The sequence below is a fragment of the Helianthus annuus genome, chromosome 1 (assembly GCF_002127325.2).
Source record: "Helianthus annuus cultivar XRQ/B chromosome 1, HanXRQr2.0-SUNRISE, whole genome shotgun sequence".
Taxonomy (NCBI): domain Eukaryota; kingdom Viridiplantae; phylum Streptophyta; class Magnoliopsida; order Asterales; family Asteraceae; genus Helianthus; species Helianthus annuus.
In genome coordinates this window covers 51,337,970-51,363,488 of record NC_035433.2, presented here as the reverse complement: position 1 = coordinate 51,363,488, position 25,519 = coordinate 51,337,970, and the positions used below count along the sequence as shown (strand labels likewise).

The 25,519-nt window shown below is 42.9% G+C and overlaps 1 protein-coding gene across 1 annotated transcript; it reads right to left on the bottom strand.

Annotated features, from left to right (window-relative positions):
- Positions 1–358: 358 nt before the first annotated feature.
- Positions 359–2,419, bottom strand: LOC110887576. The gene is made up of 3 exons (XM_022135155.1): positions 1,473–2,419; positions 1,005–1,394; positions 359–407 (listed from the first exon to the last, which is right to left on the bottom strand). The coding sequence occupies exons 1-3, from the start codon at positions 2,417–2,419 to the stop codon at positions 359–361; spliced, it is 1,386 nt and encodes a 461-aa protein (XP_021990847.1).
- Positions 2,420–25,519: the final 23,100 nt, after the last annotated feature.

The window sequence follows — 25,519 nt, the reverse complement described above, 5'->3', positions numbered from 1 at the left end:
TGAGCCATTGCTCGGTGACTGAACAGGCTGATGCCGCGCTTGCACATGCTGAAAATTCATATGACAACCTTACTTTGCCTGTTATGGATCTGGTTGTGGAAGCTTTGAAGAAAGACGACTGGTGTCAGCGTCTTAAAACAATTCTCGATCCGCCAGTTACCGTTGAATTGTCCGATGAAGAGCCAGCTGGTGATGACGGTGAAGATGGTGATGATGGTGGCAACGATGATGATGGCGATGATGACGGCGATGATGCTGGTGATCGACATGATGAATTAGAGTAGGCTGTTGATAGGCGTTTTTGCCTTGTAATTTTCTTTTGTAATTTGACTGTGCAATGCTGCGCTGTTGCGCATGTTTACATTATATGAATCGTTTCTGTTTTTTCCGTTGCAATTATTGCATTGCTGTCAAAACTTAGGTTAAATTAGCTCGAATAAATGGAAGTGTCTTCAAGTAAAAGGGGACCGCCCGGTCTCGCGCTTTGTTCGCGGAGGACCTTGGAGGCGGTTCTTGTTTAACAAACTCTAAAATGCTGGAGTGTTTTCGCGCTAATCAAAAGTTTAGCATGCATTTGTAACGAAAAAATGTAATAGAAAACATGTCGTATGCTTTCATTAAGTTGGAAATGGGCGCTTAGGCCTTCATACATTAATTGCTAATGGCGTATAGCCTACGTAGGAAAGTAAAACGGGCGCAAGGCCGAAGTAGGTTACATATAACATTTGCGCAGTTGTTGCGCATTCCATGTTCGTGGTAAGATGTGGCCATCTAGGGTGCGTAACTTGTAGGCCCCTTTGCCCAGGACCTCGTGGATCAGATATGGGCCTTCCCATTTGGGTGCCAACTTTCCTGGACATTCCGCATTTGACGCTTCATTGTCACGGAAGACGTATTCTCCTGGGGTGAAGGTACAAATGCGGACCCTTGTGTTGTAGTACCTTTCCTGTTGGGTCTTGTACTTGGCTTCTCTAATTCGCGCGATTTCGCGCCTTTCTTCTAACAAGTCCAAGTCAAGGCGTCTCTCCGCTTCATTGTCGATCGTGTTGACCGCTGTCATGCGTGGTGAGGGTAGGCCAATCTCCGCCGGGATAACCGCTTCTGAGCCATATACTAAGCTAAAAGGGGTCTCGCCGGTACTCGTTTTTGGCATGGTTCGATGAGCCCATAAGATGCTCGGGAGCTCATCAACCCAGCCTCGTCGCCTTGTGCCCAGTCTGGCCTTTATTCCCTCGACAATGCATTTGTTCACGCTTTCCACTTGTCCGTTGCCTTGGGGGTGCGCAACAGATGTGAAAGTGTGTTCAATTTTCATCTCCTTCATCCACTTCTGGAGATCTTCCGACGCAAAGTTTGTGCCATTATCGGTTACAATCTTGAGCGGGAGGCCAAATCTGCATATGATGTGTTCCCAGATGAACTTGCGCACCATCATAGCTGTGGTTGATGCGAGAGCTTTGGCCTCCACCCACTTTGTGAAATAATCAACGACCACTATGATGAATTTTACGGCGCCGGGAGCATCAGGGAAGGGTCCAACCATGTCAATTCCCCACTGCTGGAAGGGCCATGCAGTGGATACAGGGATAAGGTCGTTCTTGGGGCGCAGTGTTTTTGGATAATGTCTCTGACAAGAGTCACATTTGCGGATCTCCTTGAGTGCGTCGACATGCTTCCCTGGCCAGTAGTAGCCTGCGCTCATGATCTTCGCGACAACCATCCGTGGTCCGGAATGAATGCCGCAGATCCCTTCGTGGATCTCTCTTATCAAGTAGTTCGCATCTTGAGAGTCCACACAGCGCAGTAGTGGTCCCAAGAAGGATTTTCGGTACAAAATACCGCCATTCATTTCATAGTGTAGGGCCTTGTTTTGAATCTTCCTTGCTTCCGCTTTGTTTTCAGGGAGTGCCCCTTCTTGCAAGTACTGGATTATTGGGGTCATCCATGATGGTTGCCCCATTTCGACCGCGTTCACTTGTCGCAATAATACTGATGGATTCTTGAGTACTTCTATCCTTACATCTTTGGCAAGATGTTGGAAAGAAGTCGAAGCAAGCTTGCTCAAGGCATCAGCTGGTTTGTTTTCGGAGCGATTGATGTGTATAACCTTGTGAGATTTGAATTGTTGGAGCAATTCTTTTGCTTGCTCCAGATACAAAGCCATGACTTCTCCCTTCGCATCGTATATGCCATTGACTTGGCTGGCTATCAGGAGCGAGTCGACATGCGCTCGTAAACTTTTGGCTCCCATTTTGATGGCGAGGCGTAAGCCTGCCAAAAATTCTTCGTACTCCGCCTCGTTGTTGGTGTTTTTGAAGTCCAACTTTATGGCGTAAGTAAATTCGTGATTCTCTGGGCTTACTAGGCGCAATCCTGCTCCCGCGCCGTCTTCATTTGATGCCCCGTCAGTGTAAAGCATCCAAGTCTCATCAGTTGCATCCTTCTCTGGAGTCTCTATCAGCTCACAATCTTTGATTTTATCGGCCGGCACTTCTGTGATGAAGTCGGCTAGGACCTGACCCTTAATGGCTGGGCGTGGCCTGTACAAGATGTTATGGCCCCCAGTTCAATGGCCCATTTTGCCAACCTACCTGATGTCTCAGGCTTTTGCAGTATGGTGCCGATGTGGAAGTTTGTAAGCACAGTTATCACGTGGCCTGTGAAGTATCGGCGCAGCCTTCGGGAGGCGTGTAGTAGCGCAAGAACCAGCTTTTCCATTGTGGAATATCTTGTCTCCGGGTCAGTGAGTACCCTGCTGACATAGTAGATTGGAGTTTGCACTCCGTTTCTGTCGACCAATAATATTGACCCTACTGCCTTATCCTAGGAGGACAAGTACAGTACGAGGGGCTCTTTTTCAAATGGTGCAGTCAGGGTAGGGAGTTCAATCAGACACGCTTTCATTTGTTGAAAAGCTGTTTCGGCCTCCGGGGTCCATTTGAACTCTTGTTTCTTCACACAATTGCGCAACGTGCTAATGAAGGGATACGACTTTGCGGCGTGATTGGAGAGAAAACGATTAAGCGCGGCCAGTCGGCCGGCCAGTCGTTGCATTTCTTTGATGTTTCGCGGTGAGGGCATTCGTTCTATAGCTTGTACTTTCTCTGGATTCACCTTGAAACCGCCGTTTGTGACAATGAAGCCTAGAAACTTCCCTTCTTCCATGCCAAAAGAACACTTGGCTGGATTTAGCTTCATATTTACGCTGCGCAATGAGTTGAACGTTTTTTCGATGTCTTTCAACATTTGGTCCTCCTCGGGACTTTTAACCACTAGATCATCGATGTAAACCTCAATATGCTTTCCGATGTCACCTGCGAAGGTCTTGTCCATCAAGCGTTGATATGTCGCGCCAGCATTCTTCAGGCCGAAAGGCATCTTTGTGTAGCAGAAGATTCCAAGATCAGTTCTGAACGCTGTTTTGTCTTCATCTTCTAGCTTCATCTGAACTTGATGGTACCCTTTGTAGCAATCCAAAAAGCACTTCCATCGGTATGGCGCGAGAGAATCTATTTTTTTATCGATCTCAGGCAAGGAATAGCAATCCTTTGGGCACGCCTTGTTGAGATCGGTGTAATCTACGCACATGCGCCATCCGCCGTTTGACTTTTCAACCATCACTGGGTTCGCAACCCAACTCTGATATCTTACCTCTCGCAAGATCCCGGCTTTGAGCAGCTCACATACTTGCTCATTCATTGCTTTCGTCTTGTCTGCTCCTAGACTGCGCCTTCTTTGGACCTTTGGCTCGACAGAGGGGTACGTGTTTAAGCAATGTTCGGTGATGTTGCACGGGACACCGGTCATGTCTGCCGGGGTCCAGGCAAATATATCCATGTTTCGAAACAATAATTGCTTTAAACGCGTTCGGATGTCTGACGAAATGGCGTGGCCAATTGTCACAGTCTGCTTTGGGTATTTGCGGTTTAAAACCCATTTCTCTGGCTCGGTCGTGGAGACCTTCGCCGCTTTCGTTGGGCGCATTTCTTCGGTTGACATCACTTCCTTCTTAGCATAGATGATTGCCACTCCTGTTTTGGTTGGGAACCCTATCGCAGAATGGGGCGTTGAGGTTACCATGTTTAACTCGCCCTGGGTTTCCCTCCCAATTAGCACATCATGCCTTGATTTTACCGGCATCACCATGAAATTCACATTTGTCGTTCTTGAATGTTTCCCGTCAGAAAACGTGACGGGGAAACTGATCTGGCCGAGTGGAAAAACCATCTCGTTGTAAAATCCAGACAAAGGATAATCGACTGGCTCGAGTCTCGCTTTATCCTCTTCATCCAACTAATTGAAACACTGTTCGTAAATGATGTCGGCTGTACTTCCCGGGTCGATGAATATGTATTCAGTTTCATAATGCCCGATTATACCGGTAATGACGACGGGACGTGTGGCGCGAGGACCGCCGCGCACTACCGGAAATATGACCTGCTGCTCTTGCCAAGAAGGTTCATAGGGGCGTTTGCCTTTCTCTTTCGCGCTATACCTAGGTCCGTTGACCATGTGAGTCTCTAGTCGTCGGACCTTTTTGTGGTTCCCTTCATCGTGGCGCTGGATTTGACGGGTTTCCTTGCGTACGTTCTTCACCAAATGGCTTATCTTACCGCTTTTGAGCGCTCTCTCGATTTCTTGGCGCAAGCTATAACAGTCGTCGGCCAGGTGCCCTGAATCTTTGTGAAAATCGCAGTACAAGTTGGGGTCTTGCCCTTTCTTGTTTGTCATTGGCCTGGGAGCCTTGAAATCGTGATTCTCCGTCATCAATACCTCCTTTGGCGTTTTTGTGAGCGGAGTCCAGTGCTTGTCACGATTGTCGTCTCTGACCGCTTTCTTGTAACCAATTCGGTCAATTGTTTCGCGCGCATCTTCTCTGTAGCGCGGCCTGTCATCGTGGCCTCTTGGTCTCCCAGACTTCCAGTCGTTACTCTTGTATTTGTTGCGCTTGTTGCTGTTGTCGCGCGTGTTTCCCCTGGAGAATCGATCTTCAGAGTAGTAACTCTTGTTACCAGTAAGGGACTCCTCGGTTTGCGCGACGATTTTTGCGGCCTCCATTAGTTTATCCCACTCTTTCGGCATTCCATCTTTACCTGTGATAGTTCTAATGAGACTATCACAGCGTATGGCCTTTTTGAAGTGACAACGCATGAGTTGTTCACTGACGCCGCCTATCTCCAAACATTCCTTGTTGAAACGGGTGATGAAGTCCTCCAGACCTTCACCATCTCTTCGCCAAATATCCTCTACTTCGGCTGTGTCGCGCTGGTAGCGACGCTGTTGGCTGAAATAGCTCAAAAACTGAGTCTTGAAATCAACCCATGATTTGATCTTCCCTGGCGGAAGGCTATCGAACCAAGCGCGAGCCGCCCCGGTAAGAGTTTGGATAAACAAGTGGCACCACATGGGCATGTTCCAACCACCCATGCAGCCCACACTCGTGAATGTTCTGACGTGATCGTCTGGATCAGTCAATCCATTGAATTTCCCGACAGTCGGGGGTAGCTTCTCTCGTGAAAGCGGCGCGAGTGCAATTTTCGGGATGAACTTGGAGTGTTCCGCAGCTTCCGCTGGTCGGTATGCCAGGCGGAAATCTCTTTCAGCTTCTTCTGTGTAACCGATGTGCTGTCTCGGTTTGAAGTATTCATGATTTTTTGGCAAGCGGTTAAAGACTGATGACCCCTCGTCATCTTCCCATGTCGGATCATATGGGTCTGTTTCTTCCCATTCGTTGTTCATGTTGCGCGGCGTGAGCCGGCTGTGAACAGGGCCTCGTTGAAGGTTTGACGGATAGTCGTAGTAACTATCCGTCTCCCCTCTTGTATCACGCGTGTCTGGCACGCTCAAGCGTCTTGCAGGGGGAGGCCTGTTGGTTCTGCCTTGTTGGTTAGCTGGCGGGGGCATTTGGCGCACCCCCTGACTCTGAGGGGTGACCAGGGACGGTTCTGCCGTCAAAACTGCTTGCTGCGCGATCAGCGATTGGTATGCTGCATTGATGGTGGCGATGTTCTTAGCGTACCACGAGGCTGGGGTTTCGCCTTCTGGTAAGCCTAGTAATGCCGATACATTTTGAGCTGGCGCTAGGTTCGAAGGTCCTTCTCCGTTGTTCCCTGGGGTGACCACTTGGGTGATGCGGGTGATGCTCCCGCGCGGACCCCCAGTATTGGTGATTTCAACTTCGCTGATTTCTTTGATTTGTTGGGCTTGGAAGTTTTGGATTACTTCACCCAACGCCGTGTTAGAGTTGGCTCCGAAGCCGAACTCTGGAATGGTTCCTTGACCAGCCATAGTCGAAGGATGAAAAGATGTCAAAGGCTCAAATAAAAGAAGATGAGGGTGGTTATAGAAAAAAACCGGTGGGCGCCAATGAAGAAACACTGAACTAATTAGGGAACTAATCGGTTTGGTTTATGTTTCTATCATAGTGGTTAATCTTCTTATGGATATTTGAGCTCCGACCTGATGGTTCGATCCTGCAAAACAGAACACCGTTACTCGTTAAGAGGGGAATGTGGGGGTTTCCCTCTTAACCAGGCTCCGGCGTGAGAATAAGCAACTGCTTTGGGAATAATTAAGTGCTAAGAGTGAGAGTAGAGGGAATAGAATGTTTAACCTGTGGAATGAGGTCTCTATTTATAGCCGGAGAGGTGTAAGAGGTTTATGGGCTGATGGGCCTTGGGCCGGAAACGGACAACATAACGGATATGCTCTTTGTCTCGCTGGAGTCGACCGCTTAGTGGCTTCTAGACGTTCCTCGGTGCTGGCGCACCTTGATTGGAGCCACGTGTCATTGTTGTCGGCCTTTTTGTCCTTCTGCCATCAGCAGACAAGTGGAGATCATGGGACAGTTGTCTCCGTCCTCTGATTGGTGCCACGTAGATGTCCTTGTGTACTTCTCGTCAGGCGATCGTGGCGCACGATTGACCAGAGCCTGCTGGACGCTCATTGGCTCCTTTTACTGCCACTTGTACCTTGTGTACCACTGTAGGTAGCCGTGCGCTTCCCTACTGTGTGGTTCTTGTTGGACAGCAAACTAACCCGCGCGGGGTTATTATGCTCGTTTGTTCCATTGTTTTATGCTAAGTGCTGATATCTGAGCCTCTTGTGGGCCCTTCTCGCGCGGGATAGATCAGAGCGTGGTGTAGGCCGCGCGAGGCTCTTATTAATAAGTTACTGAAATAAGGAGTATGGTCTCACGCGCAACCTGAGCGGAGGTTTGCGCGGCTTTTTGGGACCATACCCCTTCAGTTTGAAAGTTATATAAATGTTTAATTGAATGGTAATAAATACCTTATATTAAAACCTTACTTGTAGTTGAACGGAAGTCTACAATTATAATTACTACTAAGTTTTATTCCTACCAAAAATTTAATGCCACCATCAATTATCACAATTGTTGCTCAAGTATCATTATGTCTCTTTATGACTAGAAATACACATGTCCTTTTATCTAAATAAAAGCCACAATAAGTTTGATGATGAAAGTCACTAATTAGAGTTGATAAAAACAGATAGGTATGCAGCTTGTAGCATTGAAGTATGAACTCAAATGATCCACAACGTTGTTTTCGTTGGAATTTTGTTTTCTACCTATAATGGATGCCTTAAATATGTTTATAAAACTAGACACTTCACTTATCTCGAAGAAATAGTAGTGAATATGGTGTTGCCACATACCGTTTTTTAACGGCAATGTTAAATTTATCATAAAAGATTCACCGCACTAGCAAGGTGCTAGGCTGAGAAGGATATCAGTTAACAAAAGAGAACTAACGTAAAAACAACACCATCGTTTCAATCCAACGTGCTAAGCTTTGCTGTATTTTTAAACGAAAGAAATAAGCTTGCTTTAATCTCCTTGAAAATCATCTTTGCGTTTTTGTTGAAGCTCTTCATATGAACAATAATGTAACCAAAGTAATACTTTGCCCAATTTTTTATAGACTTTGTAAGCTTGAATTATTTCTATGAATTGCAATCTTTCCAAAACCAAGTCACCTATTCCCACCTCCATGTTACACTAAGCTTTAACTAGGTTCCAAACCTCATCCACTAGTTTGCATGAGATTAGGAGGTGACCTGTTGATTCAAGTGCCATTTCACAGCCATCACATACCAAAACGTACATAACAAATAAGCATGATAACGTATTATATTTGAGCGAATCGTTTCCAAATAAAATCTATGTCAAAATGTAGACCAGCTCAAATTTATACCGTCAAATCAAGACGTGTTATGACCTGAATCGTTTCTGAACAAAATTGACATCAAAACGTTCATAAAAAATAAGCACGGAAACATATTATGTTTGACCTGACTTGTTTCCAAATAAATTTTTCGTCGAAACATAGACCAACTCGAATTTATACCAACACGTACATAAAAATAAGCACGCAACAATTTTTTTTTAAGTTAACAAACGAAGGTATTAAGAAATAATCAGATTATATATACTCTCGAGGGAGTCAAAGTGACATTTTACAAAGTTCATAAAAAGTTAGAGGGTTGACAATAACATTTCCTAAACTTAAGAGGCAAGGGGGCAAAGCTCTCTAGGTGCCACAGACCTTAGGGGCTTTGCCCTCCACATCACAAAAGGTAAGGGGTGGTGAAAGGCAAGGGAACAATGGTAAGAGCATTCACATTTGATCCTTTATATTTATTTGAGTGGGTTATCTATATTATATAAAGTGGTTATTAGTGAAGAAAAAAGAAATTACTGTTCATTAGTAGATTTTAAGAAAACAATGTTCACTTTTTATAATTTTTTTTATATTTTTGAAAGTGTTTATGAGTAGAGGAGAGATAAAATGTAATAATAAAAGTAGAAAAAAATATTTTTTAATTGAAAATTAGAAAGAAAATGTAGTGATTTTTAGTATGGTTCCATCTATTTAGACACCCAACCCCTCCTTATACGACCCATATAGGTCTATACGAGTCATATAGGGCTAACCTTAAACAACACAGATTGATAGTGTCAGTGTGTGTCTGGTGACTAGTCATATACAACCCGTATAGAGCTATATGAGTCGTATACGATCCAGATGAATTTTTGGAGTTGAAAGATGGGTGTTTGTTGTTTTCAATATTAATTTTACATGTTTTTTTTTTGTATTTTAATCGTGATGTATTGGTACGTCTCGTATTATGTCGTATTGTTATGTATCGTATTGTATTGTGTTGCACATATTATATCATATTGTATTGTGTCGTATTGCTACGGATCGTATCGTGTTGTGCTGTATTATATCATATCGTATCATATCATATTGTGTCATGTCGTGTTGTATCGTATTGTAACATATCAATTTTATATGTTTTGTTTTGTATTTTATCGTGGTGAATCGTATTGTGTCGTATCGTATCATATTGTGTCGTGTCATGTTGTATCGTATTGTTGCGTATCGTATTAAATTATATCATGTCGTATCTTATTGTACATTATATGTATCCAACCAAACATTATAATTAAACATCACAGATATAGATAGACCAAAACTGCACATTTAACTAGATAATAAGTTTGTGTATACATAACAAAATCAAATACATCAAGGTGTCAAAATACAAAAAAAATGATAATAAACTATCTTAAGCTGGCGGATCCTGACCAGCGCCATATGGCTGCGGATCCAGACCTGTGCCTGACGGTTGTGGATCCTGATTGGTGCTTGGCAGACGCCGATACCCTAAAAGGGTCGGCGCTTCGGTATCGGTAGGGGCTGGAGGCCATAATCCTCAACCACCTGGATATCATCCTGAATCACACGTAGCAAAAGGTCATCGGTACGTGCGTGGTTGGCGTCTATCTGGGCCTGTAACCAGTCCTCCATCTGCTGCAAAGCAACCTCCATAGCTAGAGGCAAGTAGTCGTAATAAACGTGATGGGGGGGTACTGAGGCACCCTCCGCTGCTGCGGCGACGGTGGCGGTAGCGGTGGTGAGAGGTCTTTGTAGATCCCACACACTATCCGGATCACAGTGGTTTGATTGTTATCACCCAAACACCTATTAATTAGGTGATTGAATATGTAAAAGTCAAGAAAGATCAAAGATGATGATGAAGATTCTGGTTTGGATCAAAACAACAAGTGTTGTTTTAGTAATCCCAAATGATATAATCAATAACAAGAACCTGGATATCGGATTAAGCACAATGATCAGCAAGAAAATCACAACACAATGAGTTTCACCAAAACTAGTCCAAGAACCTTGGCTAGGGTTTCATTGCATCTGATATATATAGGTACAGATTAACCAGCGTAATTATTAATTACGCTGGTATATTAAATACGCTAACTCAGGGCTACAACTATCAAACAACTACATTTTGACCCCCTGAACTTTCTAAAACATAATAAACTTAAACAAAACAATCCATAACTATCTAAAACAAGTACCAACGATCTCAAATGCTCTAACAATATCCCCCTAGATCATTGCATACTTGAAAGATCTTTCAGTCTTCAACTTCGGTTATTGGATCTGTAGCAGCTTTATCTGCGGTCGGTTCAGGTGGTTGTTTAATGGAAACAACTTTACTGATAACTGGAGGATCCTCCGTAATGGCCTCATATGTGGATGAGGCCGGAGGTTGAAATTCGGTGGCGACTAGATTTGGTGAAGGCTCATTTGGCATTGCTGGAGACTTTTCTTTCTTTTTCTCCGTGCTCTTCCTTTTCTTTGCCTCTTCCTTTTCTTTTTGTTTCTCGATCCTCGTCAGGATGTCCATCATTTCTCTTTTTCGCTCCCATGCTCTTTCTACAGCCCGTTGGAACAACATGCCTTCTTCCAAGTTTTCATTCCCAGCACCGACATGTATTTTGTTGCCATAAAGCACGTTTAGATCTGACAGGTCAAACATAAACACATCCATAGGAGCCAAAATCTGAATGTCTTCATTTGTGTTGGATCTAATAACTGCCTCACCCGTCTTTCCATCATTGTAACACCTCGAAATTTTGTGTCCAATAATGTGTTAACACGTGTCATGAGTTTACACGTGGCATTAAATATTAAATAAAGGACTAAAGTTGACAAGCCTTCAAAGTATGTAAATTCGAGGGTTATAAATGTCAACAAAGGGTAAATATACTATATAGTAACCCTAAATGATGCTAGTACCTTCAAACGAATAAATCATGGATCGTACGGAGCGAAACGCGGGAGAAAGTGAGAGATTACAACCTACAGGGGTTAATTGTGTCAACATGTTTAATTTATACCTCTGAGTGACCCTTTGACGAACCCGAGGCTTTGTGACAGTAAAATACGCTCACTAGAATATACTATGTAAATCTCGCGAAGTTCCGTTTTAAAACGAGAAAGTTATGATCAAATTCGTATGAGAGGGGTTAAAAGCGTCAACAATAAAAGTTAAGGCTTTTCGGATAGTAATTAAACTAACCGGGGACTTAACAGTGCGGGTAAAAGGCACGAGGCTCTTAACGGTAAATAATCGAGGGCCAAATCGCAAAGTTACCCCTTCGAAACCGAAAGGTCAGGTTAATGATTACAAAAGATTTGAAAATCTTGGAAATCAGGCCTCAGGTGGCCCGCCTGAGTCAAATAAGCAAGTTGAAGCAGGCCGGGAGCCACCTGTGGATACGTTTCCTGACATGAAGATTCAGGCGGCCCGCGTGCATGTAGCCTGAATCTAATGCGGGCCGCGTACAGGTCCCAGATGCAGAATTCTTGGACAGACTTGCTGTTTGAAGTTGTGAACGATCATTTGAGCAATAAATGAAGCATGGGCGCCCTCTACATGCCCCCTAGCACCCAGGGCCACCTGCTGAACATCCATGATGCCTTGTAGGTTGATGTGTAATGATCTTAAGTCCATTTTTTCACTATAAAAGGCACCACATTGCACATAAGTGAAACACACCTCAAACCTACATTCTAAACCATCTCTGGAGCTCTCAAGCACTCTTCTAACATTCTAAGTCGTGCACCAAGCTTCTGTAAGTATGCCAACCCTTTTATGGCTTAGTTTTTGCTTAGTTTAGCTTAAAAGTCAATCCGTCGTAATTAACGATTGACTTTGCGATAAATCACGAATGGTCCAGTGGTTTGTCGAATCAAAGATATTTATATGTTGGTAATCATGTGGGCTTTAAACCCCTAAAAGGGCACCCTCTGATTCCCACTCTAACTAGTTCAAATATCGAGTCAAACATGCTTAGAAAAAGTCAACAGAAATGTTATTTTGCGATTTCTTGCATAATATGTAATGTAGATGATATGTAACCTGTTTGAACACTCATAAAACATGATAATAAGTATATAAACTAGTCTAAGCTTGTTTGATCCGACCATTTACTGTTTTGACCCGGTTCGGAGCCGAAAGTCGCAAAAGCTTTGACTTTTGCATTGACTTCAGTTCTGACCCGTTAAAGTTTGATTTAGATATGCCTTAGGACTCTCTTAGGACCAGGTTACATGATGGTATAAACCTCTGTAACCGGTTCGTTGTTTGTCCGAGTCTTTTACACATTTCCGTTAAATGCTTAAAAGTTGACCGTAACGCCCTTTTTAAATAAAAACGAGAATTTCGGACATATGAAAGGATCATAACCTTGGTTACTGATTTCTAAACATGTCCCTAAAATTTCACGTCAATCCGAGGTCCAGAATAGGAGATATGCTAAATAGCGCAAATTGCGAAACTTTAGTAATTTAATGGCGCAATTAGCATAACGCCTATCTAAACCCGGATTTCGACACCAAACCTTTTACTCACTGATGTAAAATAATATTTTGGGATTTTTAAAGATTTTTAATTCTTTTTAACCTGCTCATAACCTGCGGTTATGGCAACGGTTCGGTAAATACCGAATATACCCTTTTCGGCCATAACTTGAGTTCTACAAGGTCTTTTGACCCGATTCCAGTTGCTACTGATTTTAATTAATAAATAAAGTATTTTAGACTTTATAAAATATTCGGGAAACTCAGCTTTCCTATAGAACTCATAAACCTCTTTTATAATCTTTAAAAAGACCGAAATACCCCTACGGGGCATAATATGAACTTAAACTCGTTACGGACAATATGGAAGGTATCCTACTGATACCACAACCTCTTTAAAGCATGTTGACTTAGGAAAACGGTGTAGGACTCTTACGGTTACCCGTTGCGCCTTTTGCGCGCACGGTTCGGCTTATGTAACTAGTTTACATAAATTAGCCGAAACGGGTCAAACCATATTGTTTTGACTCCAAAATCCAGAGTATGATTATTATACCCATATAAAACAAGTCTTCAAACTTGTTGGGTCAAAATCACACTCCATTCACGATTTTCGCCTTTCACGCGATTAAACCGTAACTATCCATTGAAACTGACCGGTCTAAGCTACGGCTAAATTAAAGACCCGCTAGGATTCTAATAGGTTAATTTAAACCTTCGTTCCAGATTAGGGGACCAGTAAAAGCTATCTGCAATTTATTTCAATTAAGGAATTATACTTGCAAAGGTAAATACTTTTAACTTATTTTCCGTTATACGGGCTTGGGTTACGGTATTTAAAATACCACTTGGTCGGGCAATTGACCCCAACTCATTAGTAGTTGGGTATTATCAATGTGACCCGTTTAAAAACTTGTTTTGTTGGCTTTACGCCTTTGGGGGCTTAATGACCATGTCCCGGATATCCTTGGCAGCATTTACCAATGGCCACGACCTCGACATCCGAGTGTAGGCGTACACTCGGCATTATGTCCATGACTATAAAAGTGTAGCCGTTGGTTTACCCACCGCGGTTTTATGCTATGTGGTGTGTCTATTAAACTTTAACCCGGCACGACCCGGGCGACCGAACACATAGTAACGTGTAATTCTTTACAAGATTATATATTTAAATAGTTCTCCCAAGTTATAAAAGAATTTGTGCCTTGTGCATTCAAATCAATTTTATTAAACATTTTACAAAAGTGTCAGTTGAATGTATTTACCAGTGTAAACTGACGTATTTTCCCAAAAAGACTAAATGCAGGTACTATGCGAAATTGGCTGGGATTTCTCCTTAGCATCATTAGAAGTCTCGCAAGCTTAAGATGCCTGAAGTCTGTTGAACAATACTTTTGTTATTATTATTAGATCCCCTGTGGATTTTATTTTCAACAATGGTGGTACTTGATATTACACTTAACGTTGAAATATATTTATCTTTATGCTTCCGCTGTGCATTCATATATATTGTGTGGTTTGACTGTAATGTTGCCAACTACGTCACGGTAATCCCCCACCGGGCCCACCGGTGAGACACGTGGAAATCGGGGTGTGACAGGTTGGTATCAGAGCCAACATTGAGTGAATTAAACACTATCCTTATGTGTTTAATCTCAATGACACAATTGCACATACTTGAGTCTAGACAAGAACATAGGACAAATTCGAATTGTTATTCCAGTTTGTCTTTTTATTGTTTATTGTTATTTAAAGTTTTGAAAGCAGGAATATGCCACCTGCAATCAGACGAGGAAGAGGAGGAAGAGGCAGAGGAACGATCATTACTCACAATGATCACGAGGCTGGACCCTCAAACATGCGAGCTCCTTCCAGTACAAGGAGTGAAGAACCACAGAGACGAAGAAGAAACCTCTTTGAACCTGCGAGACATTCTACCTCGCATAGCTCAACACCCTCATACCGACATTCCTTCGGACCAGACTCGGAAAACAATCCCAATAACCCTCAACCATCCTTTATACCTCTCCAGCGATCTGCTTCGCACCGTTCTTATGGCGATCCTTCACCTTTCTTCATAGGACAGTTTAACCCGGCAGATTATGTCCAAGAGCCTATAGGGTATAACCCTTTAGGGCCAGAGGATCACTTTTCTGAAGATAATGCAGTGGATATGGACGAGGATACAGACCCCGTCGAACCTGCAAGGGGTACTCCCAATCATCAAATCGAGATCTCTGATGGGTCATCCTTCCATGGAACACCCTATCAAGGTCCCGACAGCTACCAGGCGAGGTTTGACCAATGTAATTGGTACTTTACACCATCGCATCATTTCTCGCCTCACGATCAACAGCAACAACAGGATCCTTCTGAGGATTCGCAGTTTGTGGCAGTTACGCCACCACCACCGCCAACGGTTCAACCAGTAATTCCAGATCCGCCAAGGCGTAGAAGATCAGGCGCACGGATGTCTACCCGAGGAGGGGAATTTCATTTCAGCACCCCTCGACACTCGAGTGCTAGTCACTTTCCGTCAGTACCTGAAGAAGAACCACAATTAGGGGAACCTTCTGGTCACCCTGCAGAGGTGAATTCTGCACCAGTTGCACCATCTCCGCCACCATTCGGACATGACAATCCGATACCAGCGTACGGCGCTTCCACGGCGTACAATCCGTTTGAGCAGCCGACTCACACGCACTACAACTATAACTATGATGCCGATCCATATGTGGTAGCGGCTAATTATAATGCGCTTCATGGAACCTCTTGGAGACCAGATTACTCAGCTCATGGGTATCCAATACCTCCTAGACCTCCGGTTCAGCAACCGTCGCAACAGCCACGTTTTTCTCCACCGGAGCAAGAAGAAATACTCCACCGCTTAAACCGTGTGGAACGAGACTTCGAACAAGAACATAAGAGTAATCGCGGATTTCTCAAAGGCTTAGCAAACCTACTGAAGGGAAGGAAGAAACGAGACCATTAGTCTCCTTATGTAATGTTGTATTTGCAATTTAGTCCCTGCGTGGACATTTATCGTATTTCAGTCCCTACGTGGACTTATCTTTTAGTCCCTACGCGGACGTCTATCTTGTATTTGGTCCCTGCGTGGATATGTTTTGCTATAAACCTCTGCGTAGGTATTTACTTATTTAAAAGTCCCGTTTAGGGCAGCGTGTAATCATATTTGAAATTTTGGAATGTTATGTTATAAATTTCATTTTTGTTATTGTTATATATGAAATAAGTCAAAAATCATTCCTTTTCAATTTAAATCTGCCTAAATAAAGAATCTTAAGAGTGAAACCTAGCCAGGTGTCTTTATAAGATCCGGCCAAGATGGTAAGACCTGATTAAAAGATTCAGATTCCCAGTTAACCTCTGAAATCATGTTAACGTTCATGGCAGATGTGATTCGTTAAAATCGCACGCGTCATTCTTATGTGAGAATCCTTTTAAGGATTCCAAAGCCCAAATTAACGATTTTATAAATCATGGGTTAAATCATCAATAAAGATGATCATTTATTAAACATCCATTAGTGATGTAGTGCCTACGGGCCAAATTTATTAAAACATCCATTAGCGATGTAATGCCTACGGGCCAACCTTATTAAACATTCATTAGCGATGTAGTGCCTACGGGCCAAATTATAAAACATCCATTAGAGGTGTAGTGCCTACGGGCCATAATTATTGTCATATGAGACAAAAAGGCAGTGGTGGTTTATGACTCCCTGTCAGAAAAGGTAAAGGACTATGGTTCAAACCTTCATGCCTTGATTCTCTGTAATCCCGGCTAATATTATAAAAACGTCCTCGTAACTAGGCTTTTATGCCGCTAACATTATTGTTTATAATTAGGATAAGTATGTTCAAATCCTAAATAAAAGTGAGTAACAAATTAACCAGATATGGTCTCTGTTACCATGGTTAATGAATTGCCATAAAAGACAATTCCATAATAAACTCCTAAATAAAATTTTCGTTATCTTCTGTAACAGATTCAAATTACCATGGCTGATCCTAGTGGGGAAAATAGCCACTCGAAAGAAGACGAATATGATAACGCCCAGGTTCATTTGACGGGCGCAGGATTAAAAGCTCTTGTCGACAATGCTGTTAAGGCAGCCCTGGATCGACAATACGAGGAGTATACTGAATCTCGGAGCAGGACCATATCCAAACCACACTCAAAGCCAAAAACCCACTCAAAATCTCACAGCAAACCACCGTCCAAGCCTAAAAAGGACGATGATAATCACTCGTCCAATGAAAACAGTGTCCGTCAAGAAAGAGTGTATACTGATGCATCTCGCGCCAGAGGCTGCACTTACAAGTACTTTGTATCATGCAAACCCCGAGACTTCACTGGGGAGAAAGGAGCGGTCGATTGTATGACGTGGCTTGATGAGATGGACACCGTGGTGGACATCAGCGGCTGTGCAGAAAGAGATGTGGTAAAGTATGTGTCACAATCATTCAAGGGCGAGGCCCTGGCTTGGTGGAGGTCGTTGGTTCAGGCCTCGGGAAAGGCTGTTCTATACAGCATGACATGGGAGGAATTCATTTCTCTCATCAGGGAGAATTACTGCCCTCAACATGAGGTGGAAAAGATAGAATCCGATTTTCTATCATTGATTATGACGAACTTGACTGTCAAGCTTACCTAACGAGCTTCAACACGATGTCCCGGTTGGTTCCGTATCTGGTAACCCCGGAGCCGAAGAGAATAGCTCGTTTTATCGGTGGGTTAGCCCCCGAAATAAAGGAAAGCGTGAAGGCCTCTCGGCCAGCGACTTTTCGATCTGTAGCCGACATATCTTTGTCCCTTACTCTGGATGCGGTCCGACAAAGATCGCTGAGGAACAAAGAGGCTGAAAAGAGAAAGTGTGAAGATGATACTTCACGGAGGTCGGGCAAGAAGCACCGTGGAAACGGTGATAACAAGAGAGGGTCGGAGTCAAGGAAGGATGGGCAACAGTCTGGTGAGAAGCCCAAGTGCAAGAACTGCAAGAGACATCACTTTGGAAAGTGTAGGCTCGAATCAAACTCGCAGACTCAATCGAAGTCATCTGCTTGCGGGTTGTGCAAGTCCAAGGACCACAAGACCGTGGATTGCAAAAAGATAAAAGATGCAACTTGCTATAACTGCAACGAGAAGGGGCACATTAAAAGCAACTGCCCTAAATATGCCAAGAAGCCTGAAGAGGCCAAGAAGACCAATGCAAGAGTCTTCAGGATGGAGCCGAAGGAAGCAGTGCTAGATGATAACGTGATCACAGGTACTTTTCTCGTAAATGATGTCTTTGCAAGAGTACTTTTTGATTCGGGCGCTGATAAGTCCTTCGTAGATCATAAATTTTGCAAATTACTGAATATGCCTGTCAAAACCTTAAACGTGAATTATGAGGTAGAGCTAGCAGATGGCACCATAGAGACCGTCTCCACTGTGTTAGATGGATGTGTGATATCCATTAAGAACCACTCTTTTCCTCTTTCTCTACTTCCCTTTAAATTGGCCGGTTTTGACCTAGTATTGGGTATGGACTGGTTATCTCACAACCAGGCCCAAATCGTCCGTAACAGAAAGCAAGTGGTGATAAAGACTCCGTCTGGTGAATCGCTTACCATTCGGGGAGATACCCAGTACGGATTGCCTGAGCAAGTGACTATGCTCAAGGCTTCAAAATGTCTAAAGAAAGGTTGTGTCATCTACATGGCACAGGTGATTATTGAAGAGCCTAAACCGAAGATAGAAGACATTCCCGTCATTTCGGAATATCCAGAAGTTTTCCCTGAAGATCTACCTGGTTTGCCACTAGATAGGCAAGTGGAATTCAGGATTGATATCATCCCTGGAGCAGCACCCATTGCTAGAGCACCTTACAGGCTAGCGCCAACTGAAATGAAGGAGTTGAGGACCCAGCTGGATGAACTACTAGCTAAAGGTTTCATCAAACCTAGTTCGTCTCCCTGGGGAGCACCTGTCCTGTTTGTTAAGAAGAAGGACGGATCGATGCGTCTGTGCATCGATTATCGCAAGCTTAATAAGGTCACGATAAAGAATAGATATCCCTTACCGAGGATCGATGATTTGTTCGATCAGTTACAAGGGGCAAGTTATTTCTCAAAGATTGACTTGAGGTCAGCTACCATCAACTGAAAGTCAGAGATGAAGACGTACATAAAACCGCATTTAGGACTCGTTACGGTCACTACGAGTTCCTGGTGATGCCTTTTGGGCTCACTAATGCACCGGCTGCGTTCATGGATCTCATGAATCACGTCTGCAAGCCGTACTTAGATAAATTTGTCATCGTTTTCATCGACGTCATTCTTATCTACTCTAAGAACCAAGCTGACCATGAGAAACACCTTCGTTGTATTCTCAAACTCCTGCATAATGAGAAACTCTATGCCAAATTCTCCAAGTGCGAATTTTGGCTACGAGAAGTCCAATTTCTAGGACACGTTGTCAGCGAACGTGGTATCCAGGTGGATCCCGCTAAAGTTGAAGCTGTCATGAATTGGCAAGAGCCAAAGACGCCTACAGAGATTCGTAGTTTCCTGGAGTTAGCGGGATATTACAGGCGATTCATTGAAAATTTTTCAAGGATTGCTGCGCCCTTAACTTCCTTGACCAAGAAGAAAATAAAGTTCGTTTGGGGCCCTAAGCCGCAAGAGTCCTTTGATATTCTGAAGCAAAAGCTGAGCAACGCTCCTGTGCTGACACTACCTGAAGGTGCCAAAGAGTTCGTAGTTTACTGCGACACATCACACACTGGCATGGGATGTGTGCTCATGCAGAAAGGCAAAGTTATTGCCTATGCTTCGAGACAGTTAAAGGTGCATGAGAAGAATTACACCACCCATGACTTGGAGCTGGGTGCCGTTGTGTTCGCACTAAAACTGTGGAGGCATTACCTGTATGGTATCAAGTTTGTGATCTATTCTGATCATAAGAGCCTTCAACATCTGTTTAATCAGAAGGAGCTAAACATGAGGCAATGCCGTTGGATGGAGACTTTAAATGATTATGATTGTGAAATCAGATATCATCCCGGCAAGGCGAATGTAGTCGCTGATGCCCTGAGTAGAAAGAAAAGGGTGAAACCCATCCGAATTAATGCCAAGAGCATTGAAGTAAAGAATAATTTGATTGAAAGGTTGTTAGCTGCACAGAGAGAAGCTGTGTTGGAAGCTAACTATCCTAAAGAGAAGCTGGGAGTAACTGAGAGCAGTTAACTCTTAGCAAGGACGGAATTTTGCGATTAAATGGACGAATATGGGTTCCAATTTATGGAGGACTACGAGATGTTATCCTCCAGGAAGCCCATAGTTCCAAATATTCTGTTCATCCTGGAGCTGATAAGATGTATCAGGATCTAAAGGCAAATTATTGGTGGATAGGCTTGAAAAAGTCTGTAGCCGCTCATGTAGCCAAATGCTTAACTTGTGCGCAAGTCAAAGCTGAGCATCAAAAGCCGTCAGGCTTGCTACAACAGCCTGAACTTCCTGAATGGAAGTGGGAATGTGTAACTATGGATTTTATTACCAAGTTACCCAAGACGAGGAAAGGAAATGACACAATATGGGTTATAGTCGATAGACTGACTAAGTCAGCTCATTTCTTACCCATCAAGGAGACTTATAGCTCCGATATGTTGGCCCAGTTATACGTTGATAAGATGAGGATTAATGTCGGATCCCCAAGGACAAATGATTGATTTACCCATTCAAAGCAATTTACGCATTGTAGCCCTACATGGCATACCTGTGTCTATTATCTCCGACAGAGATACTAGATACACGTCTCATTTCTGGAAAAGCTTCCAGCAATCTTTGGGCACACGTTTGAATTTTAGTACGACTTACCATCCTCAGACAGACGGTCAGAGTGAGCATACTATTCAAACGTTGGAAGACATGCTACGTGCATGTGCTATCGATTTGGGTGGTAGTTGGGATAAGAACCTACCACTAATCGAATTCTCCTACAACAATAGCTACCATACCAGCATTAAGGCTGCGCCTTTCGAGGCATTATACGGTAGAAAGTGTAGATCGCCTGTTTGTTGGGCGGAAGTTGGAGATGTCCAATTATAAGGGACCAGAGATAGTCTTCGAAACGCCGGACAAGATTGTCCAGATTCGAGACCGTCTCAAAGCTGCCCGAGATAGGCAGAAGAGTTACGCGGATCCAAAGCGTAAAGATTTTCACTTCGAAGTAGGTGAAAAAGTGTTACTTAAAGTATCACCCTGGAAGGGGGTGATGTGTTTCGGTAAGAAAGGCAAACTAAGCCCGAGATACATAGGACCTTTCGAGGTTATCGAACGTGTCGGGTCCGTTGCCTATAAGTTAAACTTACCAGAAGAGCTCAATGGAATTCACAATGTGTTCCACATCTGCAATTTGAAAAAGTGCTTCGCTGACGAATCACTGGTAATACCCCATACAGATGTGCATATAGATGAGAGCTTGAAATTTGTGGAAAAACCTTTGTCGATTGAAGATCGACAGGTAAAGAAGCTTCGAAGGAAGCATGTACCTATAGTAAAGGTCAAGTGGGATGCCCGTAGAGGTCCCGAATTCACGTGGGAGGTTGAAGCCACGATGAAAGAAAAATACCCTTATTTGTTTGAGTAAATCTCGGGTCGAGATTTATTTTAAGGGGGTGAGGATGTAACACCTCGAAATTTTGTGTCCAATAATGTGTTAACACGTGTCATGAGTTTATACGTGGCATTAAATATTAAATAAAGGACTAAAGTTGACAAGCCTTGAAAGTATGTAAATTCGAGGGTTATAAATGTCAACAAAGGGTAAATATACTGTATAGTAACCCTAAATGATGCTAGTACCTTCAAACGAATAAATCATGGATCGTACGGAGCGAAATGCGGGAGAAAGTGAGAGATTACAAGCTACAGGGGTTAATTGTGTCAACATGTTTAATTTATACCTCTGAGTGACCCTTTGACGAACCCGAGGCTTTGTGACAGTAAAATACGCTCACTAGAATATACTATGTAAATCTCGCGAAGTTCCGTTTTAAAACGAGAAAGTTATGATCAAATTCGTATGAGAGGGGTTAAAAGCGTCAACAATAAAAGTTAAGGCTTTTCGGATAGTAATTAAACTAACCGGGGACTTAACAGTGCGGGTAAAAGGCACGAGGCCCTTAACGGTAAATAATCGAGGGCCAAATCGCAAAGTTACCGCTTCGAAACCGAAAGGTCAGGTTAATGATTACAAAAGATTTGAAAATCTTGGAAATCAGGCCTCAGGCGGCCCGCCTAAGTCAAATAAGCAAGTTGAAGCGGGCTGCGAGCCACCTGTGGATACGTTTCCTGACATGAAGATTCAGGCGGCCCGCGTGCATGTAGCCTAAATCTAATGCGGGCCGCGTACAAGTCCCAGATGCAGAATTCTTGGACGGACTTGCTGTTTGAAGTTGTGAACGATCATTTGAGCAATAAATGAAGCATGGGCGCCCTCTACATGCCCCCTAGTACCCAGGGCCACCTGCTGAACATCCATGATGCCTTGTAGGTTGATGTGTAATGATCTTAAGTCCATTTTTTCACTATAAAAGGCACCACATTGCACATAAGTGAAACACACCTCAAACCTGCATTCTAAACCATCTCTGGAGCTCTCAAGCACTCTTCTAACATTCTAAGTCGTGCACCAAGCTTCTGTAAGTATGCCAACCCTTTTATGGCTTAGTTTTTGCTTAGTTTAGCTTAAAAGTCAATCCGTCGTAATTAACGATTGACTTTGCGATAAATCACGAATGGTCCAGTGGTTTGTCGAATCAAAGATAGTTATATGTTGGTAATCATGTGGGCTTTAAACCCCTAAAAGGGCACCCTCTGATTCCCACTCTAACTAGTTCAAATATCGAGTCAAACATGCTTAGAAAAAGTCAACAGAAATGTTATTTTGCGATTTCTTGCATAATCTGTAATGTAGATGATATGTAACCTGTTTGAACACTCATAAAACATGATAATAAATATATAAACTAGTCTAAGCTTGTTTGATCCGACCATTTACTGTTTTGACCCGGTTCGGAGCCGAAAGTCGCAAAAGCTTTGACTTTTGCATTGACTTCAGTTCTGACCCGTTAAAGTTTGATTTAGATATGCCTTAGGACTCTCTTAGGACCAGGTTACATGATGGTATAAACCTCTGTGACCGGTTCGTTGTTTGTCCGAGTCTTTTACACATTTCCGTTAAATGCTTAAAAGTTGACCGTAACGCCCTTTTTAAATAAAAACGAGAATTTCAGACATATGAAAGGATCATAACCTTGGTTACTGATTTCTAAACATGTCCCTAAAATTTCACGTCAATCCGAGGTCCAGAATAGGAGATATGCTAAATAGCGCAAATTGCGAAACTTTAGTAATTAAATGGCACAATTAGCATAACGCCTATCTAAACCCGGATTTCGACACCAAACCTTTTACTCACTGATGTAAAATAATATTTTGGGATTTTTAAAGATTTTTAATTATTTTTAACCTGCTCATAACCTGCGGTTATGGCAACGGTTCGGTAAATACCGAATATACCCTTTTCAGCCATAACTTGAGTTCTACAAGGTCTTTTGACCCGATTCCAGTTGCTACTGATTTTAATTAATAAATAAAGTATTTTAGACTTTACAAACTATTCGGGAAACTCAGATTTCCTGTAGAACTCATAAACCTCTTTTATAATCTTTAAAAAGACCGAAATACCCCTACGGGGCATAATATGAACTTAAACTCATTACGGGCATTATGGAAGGTATCCTACTGATACCACAACCTCTTTAAAGCATGTTGACTTAGGAAAACGGTGTAGGACTCTTACGGTTACCCGTTGCGCCTTTTGCGCGCACGGTTCGGCTTATGTAACTAGTTTACATAAATTAGCCGAAACGGGTCAAACCATATTGTTTTGACCCCAAAATCCAGAGTATGATTATTATACCCATATAAAACAAGTCTTCAAACTTGTTGGGTCAAAATCACACTCCATTCACGGTTTTCGCCTTTCACGCGATTAAACCGTAACTATCCATTGAAACTGACCGATCTAAGCTACGGCTAAATTAAAGACCCGTTAGGATTCTAATAGGTTAATTTAAACCTTCGTTCCAGATTAGGGGACCAGTAAAAGCTATCTGCAATTTATTTCAATTAAGGAATTATACTTGCAAAGGTAAATACTTTTAACTTATTTTCCGTTATACGGGCTTGGGTTACGGTATTTAAAATACCGCTTGGTCGGGCAATTGACCCCAACTCATTAGTAGTTGGGTATTATCAATGTGACCCGTTTAAAAACTTGTTTTGTTGGCTTTACGCCTTTGGGGGCTTAATGACCATGTCCCGGATATCCTTGGTAGCATTTACGAATGGCCACTACCTCGACATCCGAGTGTAGGCGTACACTCGGCATTATGTCCATGACTATAAAAGTGTAGCCGTTGGTTTACCCACCACGGTTTTATGCTATGTCGTGTGTCTATTAAACTTTAACCCGGCACGACCCGGGCGACCGAACGCATAGTAACATGTAATTCTTTACAAGATTATATATTTAAATAATTCTCCCAAGTTATAAAAGAATTTGTGCCTTGTGCATTCAAATCAATTTTATTAAACATTTTACAAAAGTGTTAGTTGAATGTATTTACCAGTGTAAACTGACGTATTTTCCCCAAAAAGACTAAATGCAGGTACTATGCGAAATTGGCTGGGATTTCTCCTTAGCATCATTAGAAGTCTCGCAAGCTTAAGATGCCTGAAGTCTGTTGAACAATAATTTTGTTATTATTATTAGATCCCCTGTGGATTTTATTTTCAACAATGGTGATACTTGATATTACACTTAACGTTGAAATATATTTATCTTTATGCTTCCGCTGTGCATTCATATATATTGTGTGGTTTGACTATAATGTTGCCAACTACGTCACGGTAATCCCCCACCGGGCCCACCGGCGAGACACGTGGAAATCGGGGTGTGACAATCATAGAACCATTTCTTGAAGTTGTTTAGCGACACGGGAATTTCTGGAGGAAGCTTGATTTTCGTCACAACCTTTGCTGGATTGATAACCCATGTAACCTTCCCTCTGCCGGTAATAGGGTCTTTCGTTGTTTTCGAGATTCTTCGGCGAGGGCGTTGTGGTTTGAAGACAGTAAACCCACGGTTGCATTCTTTTGTGATTAATCTCTCGAAATCACCACCGATGCCACTGTTTGCTGGATTGAGCATGTCTAGTCTTCCTAGTTCACGAATGTCCTATCTAGGAAGACTTTGCATATCACATCCATTCTGAAAATATTGAATGACCCTGCCACGCCTTTTAAAAATAAACATCCCTTTCAAATTACAGTACATCCAGCTGGTAATCTTCTCAGTCGTTTCTGTTTTTTCGACGATGACGACTGATAGAAGTCAGGGAGCTTTTCACGTTCCTTCTTAAACCATTCGGGATGCTGCGGGGCCAACTCCTCACCATTCTCAGTCTCATACAACACCTCATCTTCCAAACCCCATTCCACAAACTTGGCTGGCATGTCATCTCTGTCTACCTCCTCCTCATCACTTTCGTCATCTTCGTTTACATTTATGGCCAACTCGAGACGCCTTTTCTTTCTTTCTGCATCCTCTGCTTTTCTCTTTTCTTATTCAACTTTAAACTTTTCATAGTCAAAGATATCGGTAGCTGAGAACATCGGTTCTACCTGTCACACCCCAAAATTTCCACATATTACCGTTGGGCCCGGCGAGGAGTATCGTGACGTAGTTGATAT